Source organism: Nanorana parkeri, unplaced genomic scaffold (assembly GCF_000935625.1).
Source record: "Nanorana parkeri isolate BGI_ZX_2015 unplaced genomic scaffold, ASM93562v1 scaffold12, whole genome shotgun sequence".
Lineage (NCBI taxonomy): Eukaryota > Metazoa > Chordata > Amphibia > Anura > Dicroglossidae > Nanorana > Nanorana parkeri.
The window spans coordinates 3964873-3980670 of NW_017306280.1; the positions used below are offsets into that span (position 1 = coordinate 3964873).

At 43.1% G+C, this 15798-nt stretch overlaps 1 protein-coding gene across 1 annotated transcript in view; it reads right to left on the reverse strand.

Moving 5' to 3' along the window:
* Window positions 1–15798, reverse strand: part of ASPG (asparaginase) — a 64186-nt gene that overhangs the window by 9980 nt on the left and 38408 nt on the right. Inside the window, exons 8-13 of the mRNA XM_018556184.1 lie at window positions 15461–15646; window positions 12860–12973; window positions 12322–12441; window positions 9999–10094; window positions 7290–7453; window positions 2244–2330 (exon numbers count right to left, since the gene is read on the reverse strand). Of these exons, the coding sequence (XP_018411686.1) occupies window positions 2244–2330; window positions 7290–7453; window positions 9999–10094; window positions 12322–12441; window positions 12860–12973; window positions 15461–15646 (767 nt within the window). The remainder of the gene's footprint in view (window positions 1–2243; window positions 2331–7289; window positions 7454–9998; window positions 10095–12321; window positions 12442–12859; window positions 12974–15460; window positions 15647–15798) is intronic.

The window sequence follows — 15798 nt, forward strand, 5'->3', positions numbered from 1 at the left end:
TTCTCCCAGCAAAGAATGGTGGCCGTCAGTCACTGCTTCCTACAGGAATTGCTCCATCCCCTCTCTGTTCCTCCAGCACTCATTGGAGGGACAGACAGGGGAGGGGTGGGCACAGCTGAGGAGTCTGACAGCTGGCTTTGCCTCTCTAGAGCCAATCAGGCAGCATGGTGGATCCTGGCAATATCTTTGCTGGCTGCAGGGTGACTCTACACCATCACCATGTAGTGGACAGTAGCCCACTAGATGCTGACTTTGGGTCACAGGAGTACATTAGTTAACCCCTTGCCATTCGCCCATCGCAAAAATACAGGCAGACGGCGGATGCTTCCCGGTGGGTGGAAGTACATTTACGTAAACCTTTTTCTCCCTAGGGGGCGCGCGCAAGCAGAATCCCGCCGGGAATGTGTACAGCTGTTACATACAAACGCTCAGCAGGCTCTACAGCCGGTCGATCGCTTGTATGAAGATTCACAGTGCTGGCTCTCCTGCTGTTTGGTGTCTATCTACCCGACGTGACCCCCATCTTTAATATTTTTCCAAAAAATTGGGTACCGATAAATGGTTTATAACATAACATAACATAGGGAAAACGGGGTTGTTTTACTAAATTCTCTGTACTTTTTTTCATTATATAGTAGAAAATAAAACCCCAGTGGTGATTAAATACCACCAAAAGAAAGCTCTATCTGTCCCCAAAAAATGGTATAAAATTCATTTCAGTACAGTGTACTACAGTGCTGAATACTGAAAAACGGCCTGGACAGGAAGGGGGTTTAACACCCCGGTCAGCAAGTGGTTAACATACTTTGACACAAAGGAGGGCTAAAGCCAAAAAAAAAAGGTTTGGATTTAGTTATTTGATTCTATGATTTGTGCTGCATGCTGTGGTTCCTGTGGCTGGCTTGTATGTCACTGCAGAACAAATGAGCATGTTAGGAGAAACTTCAGAGTGCAGCTTTGGAGCAGGTATTCCACACACCCAGAAGTGGCCAGGGAGCAGGAATACAGAGGCTTTTGAAGAGCCAGGTAGTTGGAAAGCTACTTTATATGCATGGGCAACTCGGTGACGCAGTTCCTTTTAAGGGGGGAACACTGTAGACCTTTGTAAAAAGAAAACTGGGGAGTTTTGTAAAAAATCACATTTTATGACCTGTAGTGCAGGTCTCCTTTATCTGACTGGACTCTGCACCTCCTCATTCCTTCAATCGAAAGAAATATCCAGCAGCCAGCAAACCAGTTCCACTGGTTAAGCAGATAAAAGGTGGGGCAGAGAAGAGTCTGCTCTGTGTGAAGGAATGGCATGTCAGCCTCTCCTACATACTCTAGTATTTCAGTCTTGTCGCTGCATTCCCTGCACATTTCTCAGGTATGTGAACACAATCAGCACTTCCTGAAGTGACCTGGCCTGGAATGCACTGCAGACTCTTCCTCACTGCCAGCCTGGTGGCTCCTTATATCATTTAAATGGCAAATCTTTAATATATGGTAGAGGAAGAGCAGCTGTAAAATTGCGTTGCTCAGGATAACATTTCCTTCCCAAAACATTTTTCATTTTATTATACTAGAGAAGGCAGCAAGCTGAGTTATGAAATTTGAAGCAACAACTCATCTTTTCCAAACCACCCAATCAGAACAGTCTCTAAAACTGAAGCAAAGGGTGGGGCTGGTGCCAAAATTCAGTCAATGATATTCCTCATGTTCTTCATAAAGATACTTTAATATCTAACGGGTTGGTCTGGGAGACACCTCCATTTTCAGAACTAAGATTTAAAATTCACCCTGTGGGTCCTCAGTCTAGCTAACTCCTACCTGCTTTCACACTCACTCTCCTTTTTATCATACTATTTACTACAAAATGACAGGTGCCCTTTAAAGTATACTTGTTGCAGGGTCACCTGCCTCCTCCTAAAAATGATGGATGCACCTCTTGCTTCATTCCCTCTGCATTGCAGACCTGGAACAAGAATGCTGTAAATGATCAATTCTTATTCTACTCTTGTTCCAGGGCAGTGATTTAGAGGTGAACCAGGCAACTAGCATTCTCACCCGTTGCATGTTTCTCTTCCCTTTCAGCCGCAGGAGCAAGGCATTGCTTTCTCGCCAACTATCAAGGTTTTGCAGTCCTTTCGGCAGCGAGGGAGCGACACAAAGTATGTATATATTTTCACCAACAACATGATTGCTAATGAGGCATGGGTATAAGATGCACAGTGGAAAGTAAAGATTCAGAAGAGTTTTCTTACCTGCAGAGTTCTGTACCGCTGTGCTCCAGCTCCTCCCAGGAAAGATGAGCCCCCGTCTGCCGCAGGAGTTTAATTACTTCTAGCTGCCTACGGATGAGGAATAATCTGTTAATGCACATCGTGGATTTTTATGTCTCTATATTTTGCTGCATCAAATGTTCGTACAGAACATAACATGAAACAAAGTAATGAGGTCCTTGCTTCCATTGAAACTGGGAATGACCGAGGTTACTATGAAAAACAAAGAATGACAAATGTGTTTTGCTCAGCTGTTCGGCTTAGTAGATCGGGAGGTGAGCGAACACATACCGGCGTTCGCTCACCTCTCGATCCTGTCACGGCTCTCTGCCATGACAGGGGAGGGGCTGGATTCCCCCCTCCCCGCCAGCGCTGACTGGCGGAACGGACGGGGAGGGGGCGGGTACAGCTGGCTCTGCCTCTAGATAGGCAGAGACAGCTGTCAGTCACACAGCTGGGCAGATCCAGACATAATTGTCGGGATCCGCTTCAGCGTCTCAGTATACCGCAAGCTGCTCTGCGGCGTTATACCGTGAGCTGTTGCTTGTGGTATACTGAGCCTAGGGTGACTGGAGGACAGCAGTTTGTGTCCTCCCATTACCCTAAGGAGAACTATGGGGAAAAGCCTTAACCCCCATAGTTCTCCTTTAAGTACAGTTGTATTGTAAAGTGCATTTCCTCTTTGCATTCAACTTTGCGAAAACCCCACTATATGTTGGTTACGTGTTCCTCCACACAGCATGCCTAAAAATACGTTTTACCTTTTTAGTTCTTTCTTTGGAGGAGGCCTTTGGCATTTGACAGTTTGTGAGTGAGTCTGTCCCCAAGACAAAGGGGGCCAGACTGCATTTCCTCTCATTAACGTACAATGCTTCTAGATCTTTAAACCTTTTTTAAGGACAGACAGTGTTCAAATTTAGTTTACAAATAATGAGATCTTCCGCCACAGTGCAGACAGGGTTGATTTTGGAAAACATGAACTCCCCAATCAGCTCAAGCCTCCACCTTGAAATTACAGAGAAAGGAAAACATTTGGTCTAGGGAGTTTTCAGAAAAAGAGCTAATAACAAATTTTAAATAAAGTTATGCTAGGATATTGCTGACCACTTTATGAAAGTTTGGCTGTCATGCTGAGTCTCTTGCTTCCAAACTAACCTGAAACAAGTAAGCAAATAGGGACCGGCTTTACCCCGACTCTCCTAAACTGCCTGTTCCAGATCAGCAGCTCAAAAAAGTAGAAATATGCGGATCAATAACAGTCAGGCAACTAACATTTCAGAAGTTTTTTTTATTATGCAATGGCAGCCCCTGTATTTCTTTCATGACAGAACCTGGTCCCCGACAGCATGGCCATTATCTGCTCTGATGGTCACAACTCCTGAAAGCAGCACTAGGACTGACCCCTTTGACAAAAGTTAATTATTTAGTGAATAACCCCGTTACTTATGCCAAGTGGAGCAGTGCCAACAGGGCCACCTATGGCTTGAATTTCACTCTGTATAGGGCTAGCTTAAGTGTCCTGCAGAAGTGTTCCCTGCTCTTGAACTAGCATGACTTCCAAGAGTAATGGATGTCATGACAGAAGAGCAGATATCACTAAAGCATGCTGCAAAACAAGCAATTTGAGGAATTTTTTAGAGCAAGTGTTTTTTAAAGCATAAGAGCATATACAATACCAATTTCTTAAGCTGGCCATACACTGAGCGAATTTCAGCCATTTGTTTATGAACTGGCCAAAATTCACTCCAGGTATGGCCCTGCCAGCACCCCTCTGCTCAGGGGTGGCTGATCCAAAAGCCACTGCTGAATACTACAATAGCTGGCAAGGGAGATTCCTTCATCCACAATGTTTAGAGTAGGTGGGAAAAATGTCAAGAGTGTATGGCCAGCTTTATACAAGATCTCTGGGGAGAAATTCCAGATTTTCTCCACAAAAAAAAAGAAAAAAACTTGAACATTTTCCATGCCAAGTGATTGTATACAGTGGGCAAAAAAAAATTGTTATCTTGAATGATTTTTTTTTAGAAATCTGTAACCAGTGGCAGATACAGAATATAACTTGGCGCAGATGGTCAAAGCAAAGCAAGACTGTATTTTAGTGAAGGGGATGCAGAGCAGAACATACATTGAATTTCTTTATTCAATGTTCTGACACCAAATGAAGTGGCAATTAGATTTACCTGCATTTCTCAACTGGTGTGTATTATAGAGCACCCTCAACTTTATTGTACCATATCATTGTTTAAGAACTAGATACAGTGGGAGGTGCTGCTCGGTCTTGTTTTGCATTTTGAACCTCAGCAATAAACCTTCATTACCAGGATATGCAATTAGATGATAAAATATTTCTGGATCCCACAGTTAATGGTATACAGATAGATTTCCAAGCATGCAGTAGCATGTAATAGGCTTGATATTTAAATGATGGGTCCACTTTAATGTGTGCTCTGTTCATTACAGTAGATTTAAAGTCAATTCACCTTAATCAGAGTTGCTTTTAAAAAAGATAGGCAAAGGCCATTGAATAACATTGTCCTCTTTGAGGGTCAGTCCTTTCAAAAGTGATTTATAGCGCATTACGTTCTCTGCCTGGCTATCCCCGGATTAATCCCTCAACCTCTCAAAAAATTTGCTCTGTTTTAACATGGATGTAAAACACACTTCAGAATGGGGAATAAAAGGGAACCTGTCAGTATATCAATATGCAAACTGCCATTGCAGATGTGTTTTCAAAAGGAGCACCCCATCATCCTCTTCACTGCTCACAGCTTTATGAATCACTGACCCAGAACTGGTATTAAGGGCGGAGCTCCAACTTTACTGGAAGTTGATTGTTTCCAGATCACTGACTCACCAACAAGTTAATAGGGAATTTGTCAGGGCAGAACCATGGGAGTTACCATTGCAGACTTTTTTTTTTTTTTTACGGTGAGACTGGAACCACAATCCTTTACTACTGGAAGTGAACCTCTGCTTTACCCATGCAGGCAAAATTAACAGGCTAGGAAGCAACAACCATGTTATATTAAAATACCATTCCCAAAGTGAACATAAGTTCACCCAAAATGTTACCTAGATTTTGAAACATGCCAGAAACCTATACCAAAGGTTTTTTATCTCTGGGGATGGTGGAGACTTCCATGCTGGAGTCCCTGGGTCTGCAAACAAGACATGGCCATGACAAAGGGGGGGGGGGGGCACTATCCCTGTTGGATTTGTAATCAATTTCATATTATTTGTATAACTAGGAGTGGTAACAACCCAAGACACTGGAGACTCCAAAAGGAAAGGAGACCTCACTGATGAAGCACTCCAAATGACTTGAAGTATACATCGCCTATTAAATTATATGATAAATAGATTAGCAGAGGTTACCTTTGGTAAATGTCAAACTGATCGGTAGATCAAGACATAAAAGTCCAATGAGATTTATAGATTACAGTCACAAATCCAAAATTATGATTCTTAGCTTTGTGATAAAGGTCAAGTTCACCTTTTCACACAATGTGATCTTACTCACAGTAGCCTCCCCACCTCCATCCTGTGATGCAGTGTATTGATCCATACACTAGAATTGACAGCTCCCCAGTCTGCAATAATCATGCTTGCGCATGACCGCGCTTCACCAATGAGAAACTCTTCAGAGCTGGGTACCAGGTCCCATGAATAAGAAGGGTTTCTTATTGGTCAGAGCAGTCATGTGATCATGCTGAACAATCAGCTCACCATTTGCAAGCATTTTAATTATTCCAGACGGGAGGCTCTTAATACCGGCTGCCGGAGTGCAGCTGCTGCTTTAAGTTCAGTTTTTCACATTTTGTGAAAAGGTGAACTTAGCCTTTAAAGCTTTGCGAATTGAGCCTATAGGCTGCCTAAGTTGTATGTAAACCTCCATTTTTCATTAAAAGCCAGAGTATCTTCCTGCCCGCCTCCCTAAGCTACATATTGGTACTTTAACCTTTCGATGACCAATAGTCATTGGACCTGGGAATCAATTTAGCAGCATCAACAAGTGTTGGTTAACTTGATTACTCTAACCAATTTCTTAGCTAAATAATTGTTATAGATAATTTTGATCATTTTAAAGGACATCTGTTTTCCTATCTATCATGCCTGGGTAGAACAATTTTCAAAGCTGTTCTCCAAGCAACCTGGGGCCCTCAGTAGGTATCTGTGGAAAAAGCTGCAGTGAAACTTACATTATGTAACACAACAAGCCTCTGCAGGAGCAGAGAAAAAGCTCCCATCTTGTCACAACAACTCACTCTGGAGTATGCAATGACAGTAGCTAAGAACGAAAACCTGCATCACAACAGGAGTGGCACTGGAAATTCTACATGAAGAAATCTTTGAGAAGGACCTGAGGCAGCGGCTGGGTGTGGTGCAATGAGGCCCATTTTCCCACATTAGAAGTTAAGATTTAACCTTTCAGTTGCCAGTGCCAAGTTCACCACACACCTCCACAATAAAAAAAAGGGAAGGTGAACTAGTGGACAGGATCAAATATTGTCTATCAAAACCAAGCGATGCTGCTACATACAAAAATGTATTCTAGCCAAAAATTTTTAAAAAAATGGAGTTGAAGAGGCTGCAGGAACTGGCCAGGGTTATGTTTTTAACTGCTCAGAGCTTCTTTGAACCACTCATTTTTTACTGTCCAGTTGCAGAGATTTCCCTTCACAGAGGTAGAACAGGGTGAGAGAGGATTGATAGTTGTCATTAGGACAGATGTCCCCATTGGACGATTTCCCTTCAAGTTCTGTTCCTGTGACAACTGTAGCATCTATCCCTTCACCACTATCGAAAAAAATCGATGACAGCGATGACTGGATGTCATGGACAACCAAAAGCCCTCTCTCTCTTTAGAAACTTCCAGTCATGGGGCTCATTGACATCACAGGGACCAGTATGGTTTCCATACTTGATATATTCATTGATTAATCAGATTAACTGGTATAGACCATATATCTAAAGTGAGTCACTGCCCTTTATTATGGCACGTTCCTTTTAAGAACAATGTAGGCTTACCTGAATTTTACAGCATTCATCAGGGGGGTGTCTCCATATCTGTCCTTGGCGTACACAGTGGCTCCATTATTGAGCAGATACTGGACCACAGTGTAGTGCCCTTCACAGCTGGCAACATGTAATGGCGTTCTGCAATCATAGTCCTCACTACTCAGGTTTCCCCCCTGTTCAAAACAAATTATCAACACATACAGAATATTTTAGCAAGATCACCACATGCACAGAACACCACATTTATAAAATCTGTTATTTGAAAGCCACTATGCATTGTTTCGAGCTGAATGAGGTGTACAGCTACTGCATTAAAGCCCAATCCCAGCAAAAACACATTGAGGGGAATTTATCAAAACTGGAGTGGACAAAATCTGGTGCAGCTGTGCATGGCATCCAATCATCGTCTCTCTTTCAATTTCAAATCTTAACGGAACAAACTGAAGAGAGAAGCTGATTGGCTGCAAGTAAATATATATATTTATACATCAGATGCAGTGCAGGTCACACAGATTCCCTTAAAATGAACCTGTGCATTGCCTATGAAGGACAGTAGTGTACAAGCAGCATGTACTCGCCTCTCTCACTCCCTTCTTTCCCTCATTCAGCTGCTCCCAGCAAATAAAGGCAGGCGAGTATGTGCTGGTGGCAGCAGTTGAAGCACAGCACTTTCTTTTTTTCCCCAGTAAGCTTCAGTTGCACAAAGTGATTTAAAAGGAAAGTTTGGCTATCAATCAAAAGGTAACAATGGTTAATGCCCTCTAAACCCAAAACACTTCTCTACGCGTCCTGGAGAATTTTCTGTTAGGGGAAATCCAACATTTTGACCCGTCACCAGAACAGCAACAAATCTTCCAATGGGGGCACAACTGCGTGAGAGGTAATGTTCCTCATTTTGCATTCTTTTCCTTCCTGTTGCATCTACAAGACAGGAAGAGAAGGGGAACCTCCCCATTGGGAAAGGAAGATGTTAGGGATTTAACCATTCCCTAATCATCTAAAATGTAATAAAAAATAATACATGCTGGCTTTAGATATACTTTTAGGGAAAAATGGCTTGGGCCTTGTTACTGTTTCTTGCTTGCCACCTACGGTAGTTGCTCCAGAAATAGTTGAAGGTTAGTTCTAAATTGCTTTTGCAGTGTACAAGAGCAATATAATTCATTTTTGTTGTGTGGAATTAACCCCTTCATGACTGAGGCCCTTTTTTCCATTTTTGCACCCATGTTATATTCCACATTTTAGGCCTGAAAATGACGTAAAACCCCCCAACATTATATATTTTCTGAATGCCAAGACCCTATAGAATAAAATGGTGGTAGTTGAAAATTTTTATGTTGCGCAATATTAGCGCAACTCCTTATTAAACCCCAAAATTTAGTGACAAATTTAATTAAATGCCCCAAAACACAACAAATTACCCATTTTTTTAATGAAATATAAAAGATGAGGTTACAACGAGTAAAACGATACCCAACATGCCCAGTTTACAGATTGCGTGCGACCGTGAAACGGCGAAAAACTGCAGTACCCCAAAAAATCAATAAAAGACACTTTAAAAGCCCCCACAGGTCATCAATTTAGAGATACCCCAAAATACTGCCCCTAGAATTATTGCTCTCACTCCGGCGTGCGCGGCGATACCCAACATGTGTAGCGCGTTCGTCGTTTTCATGCGTAGGCGCACCCGACGCGTGTTTACGTGGCGACGCGCGTGCTTGCGGGGGCGGGGTACTTTAAAAAAAATTTTTTTATTATTATTAGATTTATTTTAATTTTAAAAACCGTTTTGTTTTTTTTTTTACTTTACTTTGACTGCTATCACATGGGGGGGCTTGCAAGCCCCCCCATGTAATAGCAGATGGTGGTGACAGGTCCTCTTTAAGGTGATGCTGGGGGTCCAAAAGACCCTCAGTGTCACCTTTACACTGGAAATAAGCTATTGAAGTGCAGATCGCACTTCAATAGCTTATAGCTGGGCTGCAGGAGCCCAGAACTGACAGCCCAGGGACCGGAAGTGATGCAATCTGCATCGCTCCCGGTCCCATAGAACGGGGAGGGGATCGATGAACGGAAGTTCGTCGACCTCCTCCCCAGCTCCCCGCGGACACAAAGATCGCCGGTCCCGGGCCCGTAGGAGGGGCAACGGAGCCCGGGAAGCACGGCGGGGGTGTCCGGGGGGGGGGGCGGCCCCTTCTTCGGGACGCAGAAGCGATCTGGCGACAGGTAAGTCGCCAGGATCGCTTCTGTTGTAAAGCCGACAGTCGGCTCTACAAGTTTAAACAGAGTCCCGGCGGCAAAAGTCGCCGGGAGTCTGTTTAAACAGCCCCGATGCTGGCGACGTACACTGTACGTCGTCAGTCACGAAGGGGTTAAAAGACAAGTTCACCCAAAACAGATATTTCAGCTTCTGTTTAACGCTATAGAGTTATATCACCTTTAATATTTCTCATCTCTCTGAGACTCTGTTGGTGAGATCTCCGAGTTCCCAAGTCTGTACGCCTGCTTTGGCCATCAGGAGGGGATCACAATCTCCATGTTGGATTTCTTTTATTTAAGTTTATAAAAATTCAACAAGGTATCTCTTGCTGTTGGAGGATAAAAGCCACAAGAAGCTGACTTGGCCTACTAGGCTCCAGCTAGAACAAACATTTAGGTAAAAAGACCCTTTGATTTAGGATGTGCGCACATGGGCATTTTTTTTAGGGGAATTCTTACCATATCTCTTATTGCTTCCAGTGCATTAATGTCTCCAGTTTTAGCAGCAGCACAGGCCAAAGCTGGCATCAAAGCATCTCTAACCGCCTCCAATTCCTGCAAATAAAAACACAGTTAGTGCTGGAATGACTCTTACAGAGTCCATGTAAAAGGAACATGGCATTTTTAACAACAGCTCTATAGAGATTTAATCCTCAAAAGGTAAGGGCTTGTTCACACCAATTTCGGTGCGTTCCAGACCTGCAGCTGCTGAAACGCACCACAATCGCTCACAAAACTTCCCTCTGTTCTGGGGCGGGAGGGGGCGTAGCGGTGCATTGAGGTCAAGGGCACTGCAGCCACGCCCCCGCATGGCAAAACAATGCCTGCGTTCAGTTACACTGCAAAAAATAGAGCCACACGTCCGATCGCACTGCAGGCGGGGTTGCCACGCCCCCTCCCGCCCCAGAACACAGGGGGAAGTTTTGTGAGCGATTGCTGTGCGTTCCAGCAGCTACCGCTCTGGAACGCACCGCAATTGGTGTGAACAAGCCCTAAAACATTGATTTCCCAATGTTAATAAAAGAGCGAAACTACGTTATGATCTAAAAGTGTGTCACGTGATTTGTTTTTTCTCTAAACGCTGGCTGTAATAGTGGCAAGCCTTTTCCCATCTAATTTTGGACGGGTTATTATGACACATTATTCAAACAAGCCAAAATAGAAAACTCCCCATAGAAGATATAATGTACAGCAATTATAGGGAATGGAGGACAATTTGGGTGTAATTTCAGCAGAAGTACGAGTTAAAAATAAACAACTAATGGATGTAGGAAGCGCAGGGCTCATGCTGGGAAATGAGTAGGTTTTTGGACTTTTCTAAAAGGGTTAAATGACTGAAGACTGATGTTTTGGTAGACGCTGCATGTTCAAAGCCACCAGATGTTTGTCTTCCTAAAACTGGCCATACACCTTACAATTATCGTTTGATTTCTTTCATCCCATCATCAAACCCCCCGTTCGATTTCCGCTCAAATACCCCATCATGCACAGACCAATGTAGAGTTCAATTATTGTTCATTAGCAATACTAACTGGCTGAATTGGGTCGATCAACAGAACGGATTTTCGTTTGCAGTGTTCATGTTGCGGTTTTTTTCCATACGAAAACGCCACTAATGCATCCAATTTTGTACCATTCGGAAAAAAGCTTTTACAGTCTGACTAATCAAGGAAATTTGGACAGTTGTACAGTCATTGTGAGCGCTCACTTCCCAAAAACTGGCCGATTGTCGTACGAAAATCCGATCACATTTTTTTTCCGAACGATAATCGCAAGGTGTATGGGCACCTTTAAGGCTTCAATATTAGGAATTCTGCAGGAGGAAGGGGACAACTGTAGTAGTAGTAGCAGCAGCAAGAGTGGTGGGAACTCTGCCTGGATCAAGGAACCAAGGGCTGAAGAAGTCAAACAGGCTCCACTTATTACATCTACCACAATCATTGGGCTGACCCAGCAGGTGAACCAGAAATCTACACTAAGGAAGTAGAAAGCTGCCTCTGCGGACCTCCCCTTTTTAAAAATACTAGTTTCCCTGGTAGTCATACTGATTCAAGAGCTTCGGTACTCTGAGTACTTTGCAAAACAAATATGCCAATGAGGAGCTCTGCCTTCCCTGGTTTATGTGCTTGTTCAGCCACCAAGGTAATCAGCAATTTTTAGGAGAAGGTGATACTTCTCAGGTCTGGTTTTCTTTTTTTTTAAAGACGCACATCTTAAGATGACGCACCTTTACTGACCTAAAACAAGTGTGCGTTTAATGGCGTTTTACCCTTTATTATTTTCATGCTTGGTCTGGATCAGTGACCTATAAAGTGTTGAAACCAGAAACAGCCAGGTTAATAGCATTTGCAAAAGGAGATCAGCAATGGCAGCCACCACATTCCTCTCAATACAGGTTTTCTTTAAAAAAAACAAAAACAAATGCCATTAGCCACCAATTTAAATGACAGCGAGGTGTAGAGAGGGGTAATCTGCCTTCTAATGGCCTTAATTGCCAGTGAACCGGTTTCGCATAATAATTGGACTGTAATTGTTTTGGGGTCCAAAAACTGTTCTAACACAGAATTCCCAAGTAATTATTTCCAGCAATCTGTGGTCCCCCAAAGATGTACAGCACAGCAGTACACCAATTCTGGTCCAGACGGACAAGCTTGGTAAATTAATCCACATGTAATAGATTTTCCGTCACCCCAGCCACAGCCAGTGATCACATGATGTCCAGAAGCTTACTTACATACGAGGAATTATAAAAATGTAACTTGAGTTTCCGATGAAAATGTACCTCCTTGCAGCTCACACCGATAGACTTGGCGACCACCTGGATGAATTTGCTGTCTCTTAGAGAGATTTTAGCTCCAGTGGCACTGACTGTCATTTCTCCCCGAAGATTTTCATACAGCATCTGCAAATGGCACCGCCAAAAAATATATAAATCTGTATACACACACATTTTATACAGTATATCTTTATATTATATACAAAAACTAATACTAAAAGTAAGATATTGGCTATAACAATATGCTAGAAGCTGCACCGAGCACAAACATTCGAGTTCTATAGTCTCAGTTTATCAGGCCAATGAAACAAGGTGATGAGTAATATGGCTTAACCCACAGCAATCAATCAGTACTCATTTCTTATTGCAGCAGTGGTCGTGAATGAAATCCAGCTAAAATCCTATTGGATGCTCTAAGTTACAACACTTTACACATTGCTCTGTGTGGGCCTGGTGCTTGTAGAAACCATGGCGTGCTGCACAACACACACAGGGTATTAAGGCAATGTAAAAGCTAGGGAAAGTCCAGATCCCCTGGTCTTACCTGTTTCTTCTGCTCCAGGCTGAGGTGCGTTTTACCCAAGACGTATGAAAGCTTCGCCAGCGCTGCCTCTGGAGTCAAATCACAACCTGGAATGACCCCAACCACAGAAAGAGCCTGCAAAAATAAAAACACCACGATAAATAAAATAAAAATAGAATTTCTAGCAGCACTATGGCTACTGTAGAAGACAAAGAATATATTGTAGAACAACATTATTTTATTTACAGGGGGCCAAACGCTCCTGCAGCAATTTACAGAGAAATGGGACGATTTATGTCAGTAACTAACCCTGAACTAGCGTACAATCTACAGGGACAAACTTTTCAGACGACTTCTCTTTAGTGTGATTTTTAAGTTATGCACAATAGGTATTTATATGGTGCCGACAATTTACGCAGCTCTTTATATACTGTACATTCCCATCAGTCCCTGCCTCGAAAAGCATAATCTAAGGTCCCTAGGTCACATGCATACATGCACAGTAGGGTCGCTTTAGACAGCCAATTAACCTACCAGCATGTCTTTGGAGCGTGGGAGAAAACCCATTCGAAGCACAGGGGGAACATGCAAATTCCATGCGGATAGTGTCCTGGCTGGGATTTGAACAGAGATACAGTGCTGCAAGGCAGAAGTGTTCTAAGCCATAGTGCTGCGATACACTCAGCCTCCGTGTCGGTGGATTGTATCATTAGTCAGTGCGTGTTGGTGACCCTTGCAAGAATTACCATTTATCACTGACTGTACGATACAGCGTTTTTATTCTTAAGTGCTATGACCCAAAGTATGGATATTGATTGTTTCTGTGCTTACAGAGAATATGTATATTATTCTAAAACACATCCCAAGGTGGCCCCTCCCCCTGCGATGCAATGCTTATGCATGAGCAACCTCCAGTGCCACTCTCCTAGCGGATTTCAGAATAGCATGATTTTCTGAAGGGCTCCAGCAATGTATCTGGAGAGCGGACGGCTCTGAGATAGAAGCATCCAATAGCGCCTTCTCTAAAGTAAGTGTGTTAGGCCTTGTTCACAGTGCAGGCATTTGCTTCAGGTTACTGAAGCTTTCAAAAGGCTTTGGCAAGCCATTTTTTGGCAGGTATTGGCAACTTGCAAAGCTTGCCAAAAACTTCAATCCAAGTCAACGACAATACACCCCAAACGCATCTTGGTAAGGCATTCAAGAAGCTTTTTCTTTTAAAAGGCCCACAACAAAACATTTAATATATGGCAGCTTACAAGTCCTACATGTGGTGGATGCATTTGTTTTGATTATTAAGTACATTTTCTGCAAGCACAGAAAAATAGCTGTGGATCCTGCCAGAAATCTTGTGCCCCAACTCTCTATGCAATTAACTGAAGTCTCCGATAATGTTAACAGCATCCTCGGCTATCTTTTGTCAATCTACAAATCAACAACTTTTTCTGTAATGGAGATGAGAGAGAGCAGCCTAAGGTGACCATACTGCCCCTTCTACAGGGCAGTGAAGGAGCATTGTCACCCTAGTTCAGACGTGTGTTACTGGCAGGACCACCAGGTGAAAATAAAAGGAAAAAAAGCCTGAAAACAAGAAAACTAATGCAGCCCACACAATATAAGGATGGGTAAACTGTAATATATTACATGTTTGTTTTTAGATTTGTATACACTTTAACCCTTTCATGACCGCTGCCCCTCTGGGGAGGAGATCGGAAAACCTCCGCTCACGGATTTCCTCCCCGTACTATGGGACCGGGAGCAATCACTTCCGGTCCCATAGCTGTTGGTGCCGGGCTCCTGAAGCCCAGCAATAAGCTATTGAAGTGCGATCTGCACTTCAATAGCTTATTTCAAGTGTAAAGGTGACACTAGGGGTCTTTTGGACCCCCAGCATCACCTTAAAGAGTACCTGTCACTGCCAATATGCTATCACATGGGGGAGCTTGTAAGCCCCCCCCTATGTGATAGCAATAAAGTTAAAAATACAAACAAGTTTTTAAAATATTAAATGAAATCAATGTAAAAAAAAATAAACAATTTTAAAGCCCCCCCGTGCGTCTTCACGTAAACACGCGTCGGGTGCGCCTACATATGAAAATAAAAAATTAAAAAAAGGCCTCGGTCATGAAGGGGTTAAAGAAAAAGGGAAGGGGCAGGGGGCAGCTTCTCTGCAAGGGTTCATTTTTAGATTTCCTGGTGTTCTTCTTTAAGTATTTTTTGAGTCACTGTCATTGAACAAGCATGCAGGCAGTGAGCTCAGTCAGAAGTCCTGACTTGCATACTAATCCTGGGAAGCAAAGTATTAAAGGCCATTGGTTCATCATGAGGCCAGGCCAATTGAAAGAAGGAGTGGAACTATAAGAGCCTACATGAATCCCCAGTACAGATTCACTTTAAATAGGCAAGGAGGTAATTGAAGTACAACCCCCTCCCCTACGCAATATGAAGTCATATAGTGAACAGTTTCAGAAGTTGAACTACAGTTCCCAGCATGCCCTACTAAGCCGACAGGTGTTAGGTATCAAGTTGCTTATTTTTGGCTGTCTGACTGAAACTTGGCAAAGACAGAAACAGAGCCGGTTAACGGGAAAAAAACCCATAAGTACTATAGAAACAACCACCAACCTTTCCAGTTGCATACGACTCTGTGACAGAACCCCGCAAACACTGAGTGCAATTAATGATTAATACTCCACGTTCCGTGGCAGCTTTTAGCTCCTGAAGCAGGTCAATACGGCAGTCCGGGGCATTTCCACTGCCATATGTTTCCAGCACAATACCCTCCATTGGTGCCTGAAGGAAAGCCTTTACCTGGGAGAATAACAAGAAGGAGTGACCATCTCCACCACTAATTGAAACCATTTTAGTATGGACAACAGGAAGAATATAACCTAGTCATGACATCAGTTCACAGCCATGATTCAGAGCCCACTAGATGTGCAATTTAAGGTAAAGACACAGGT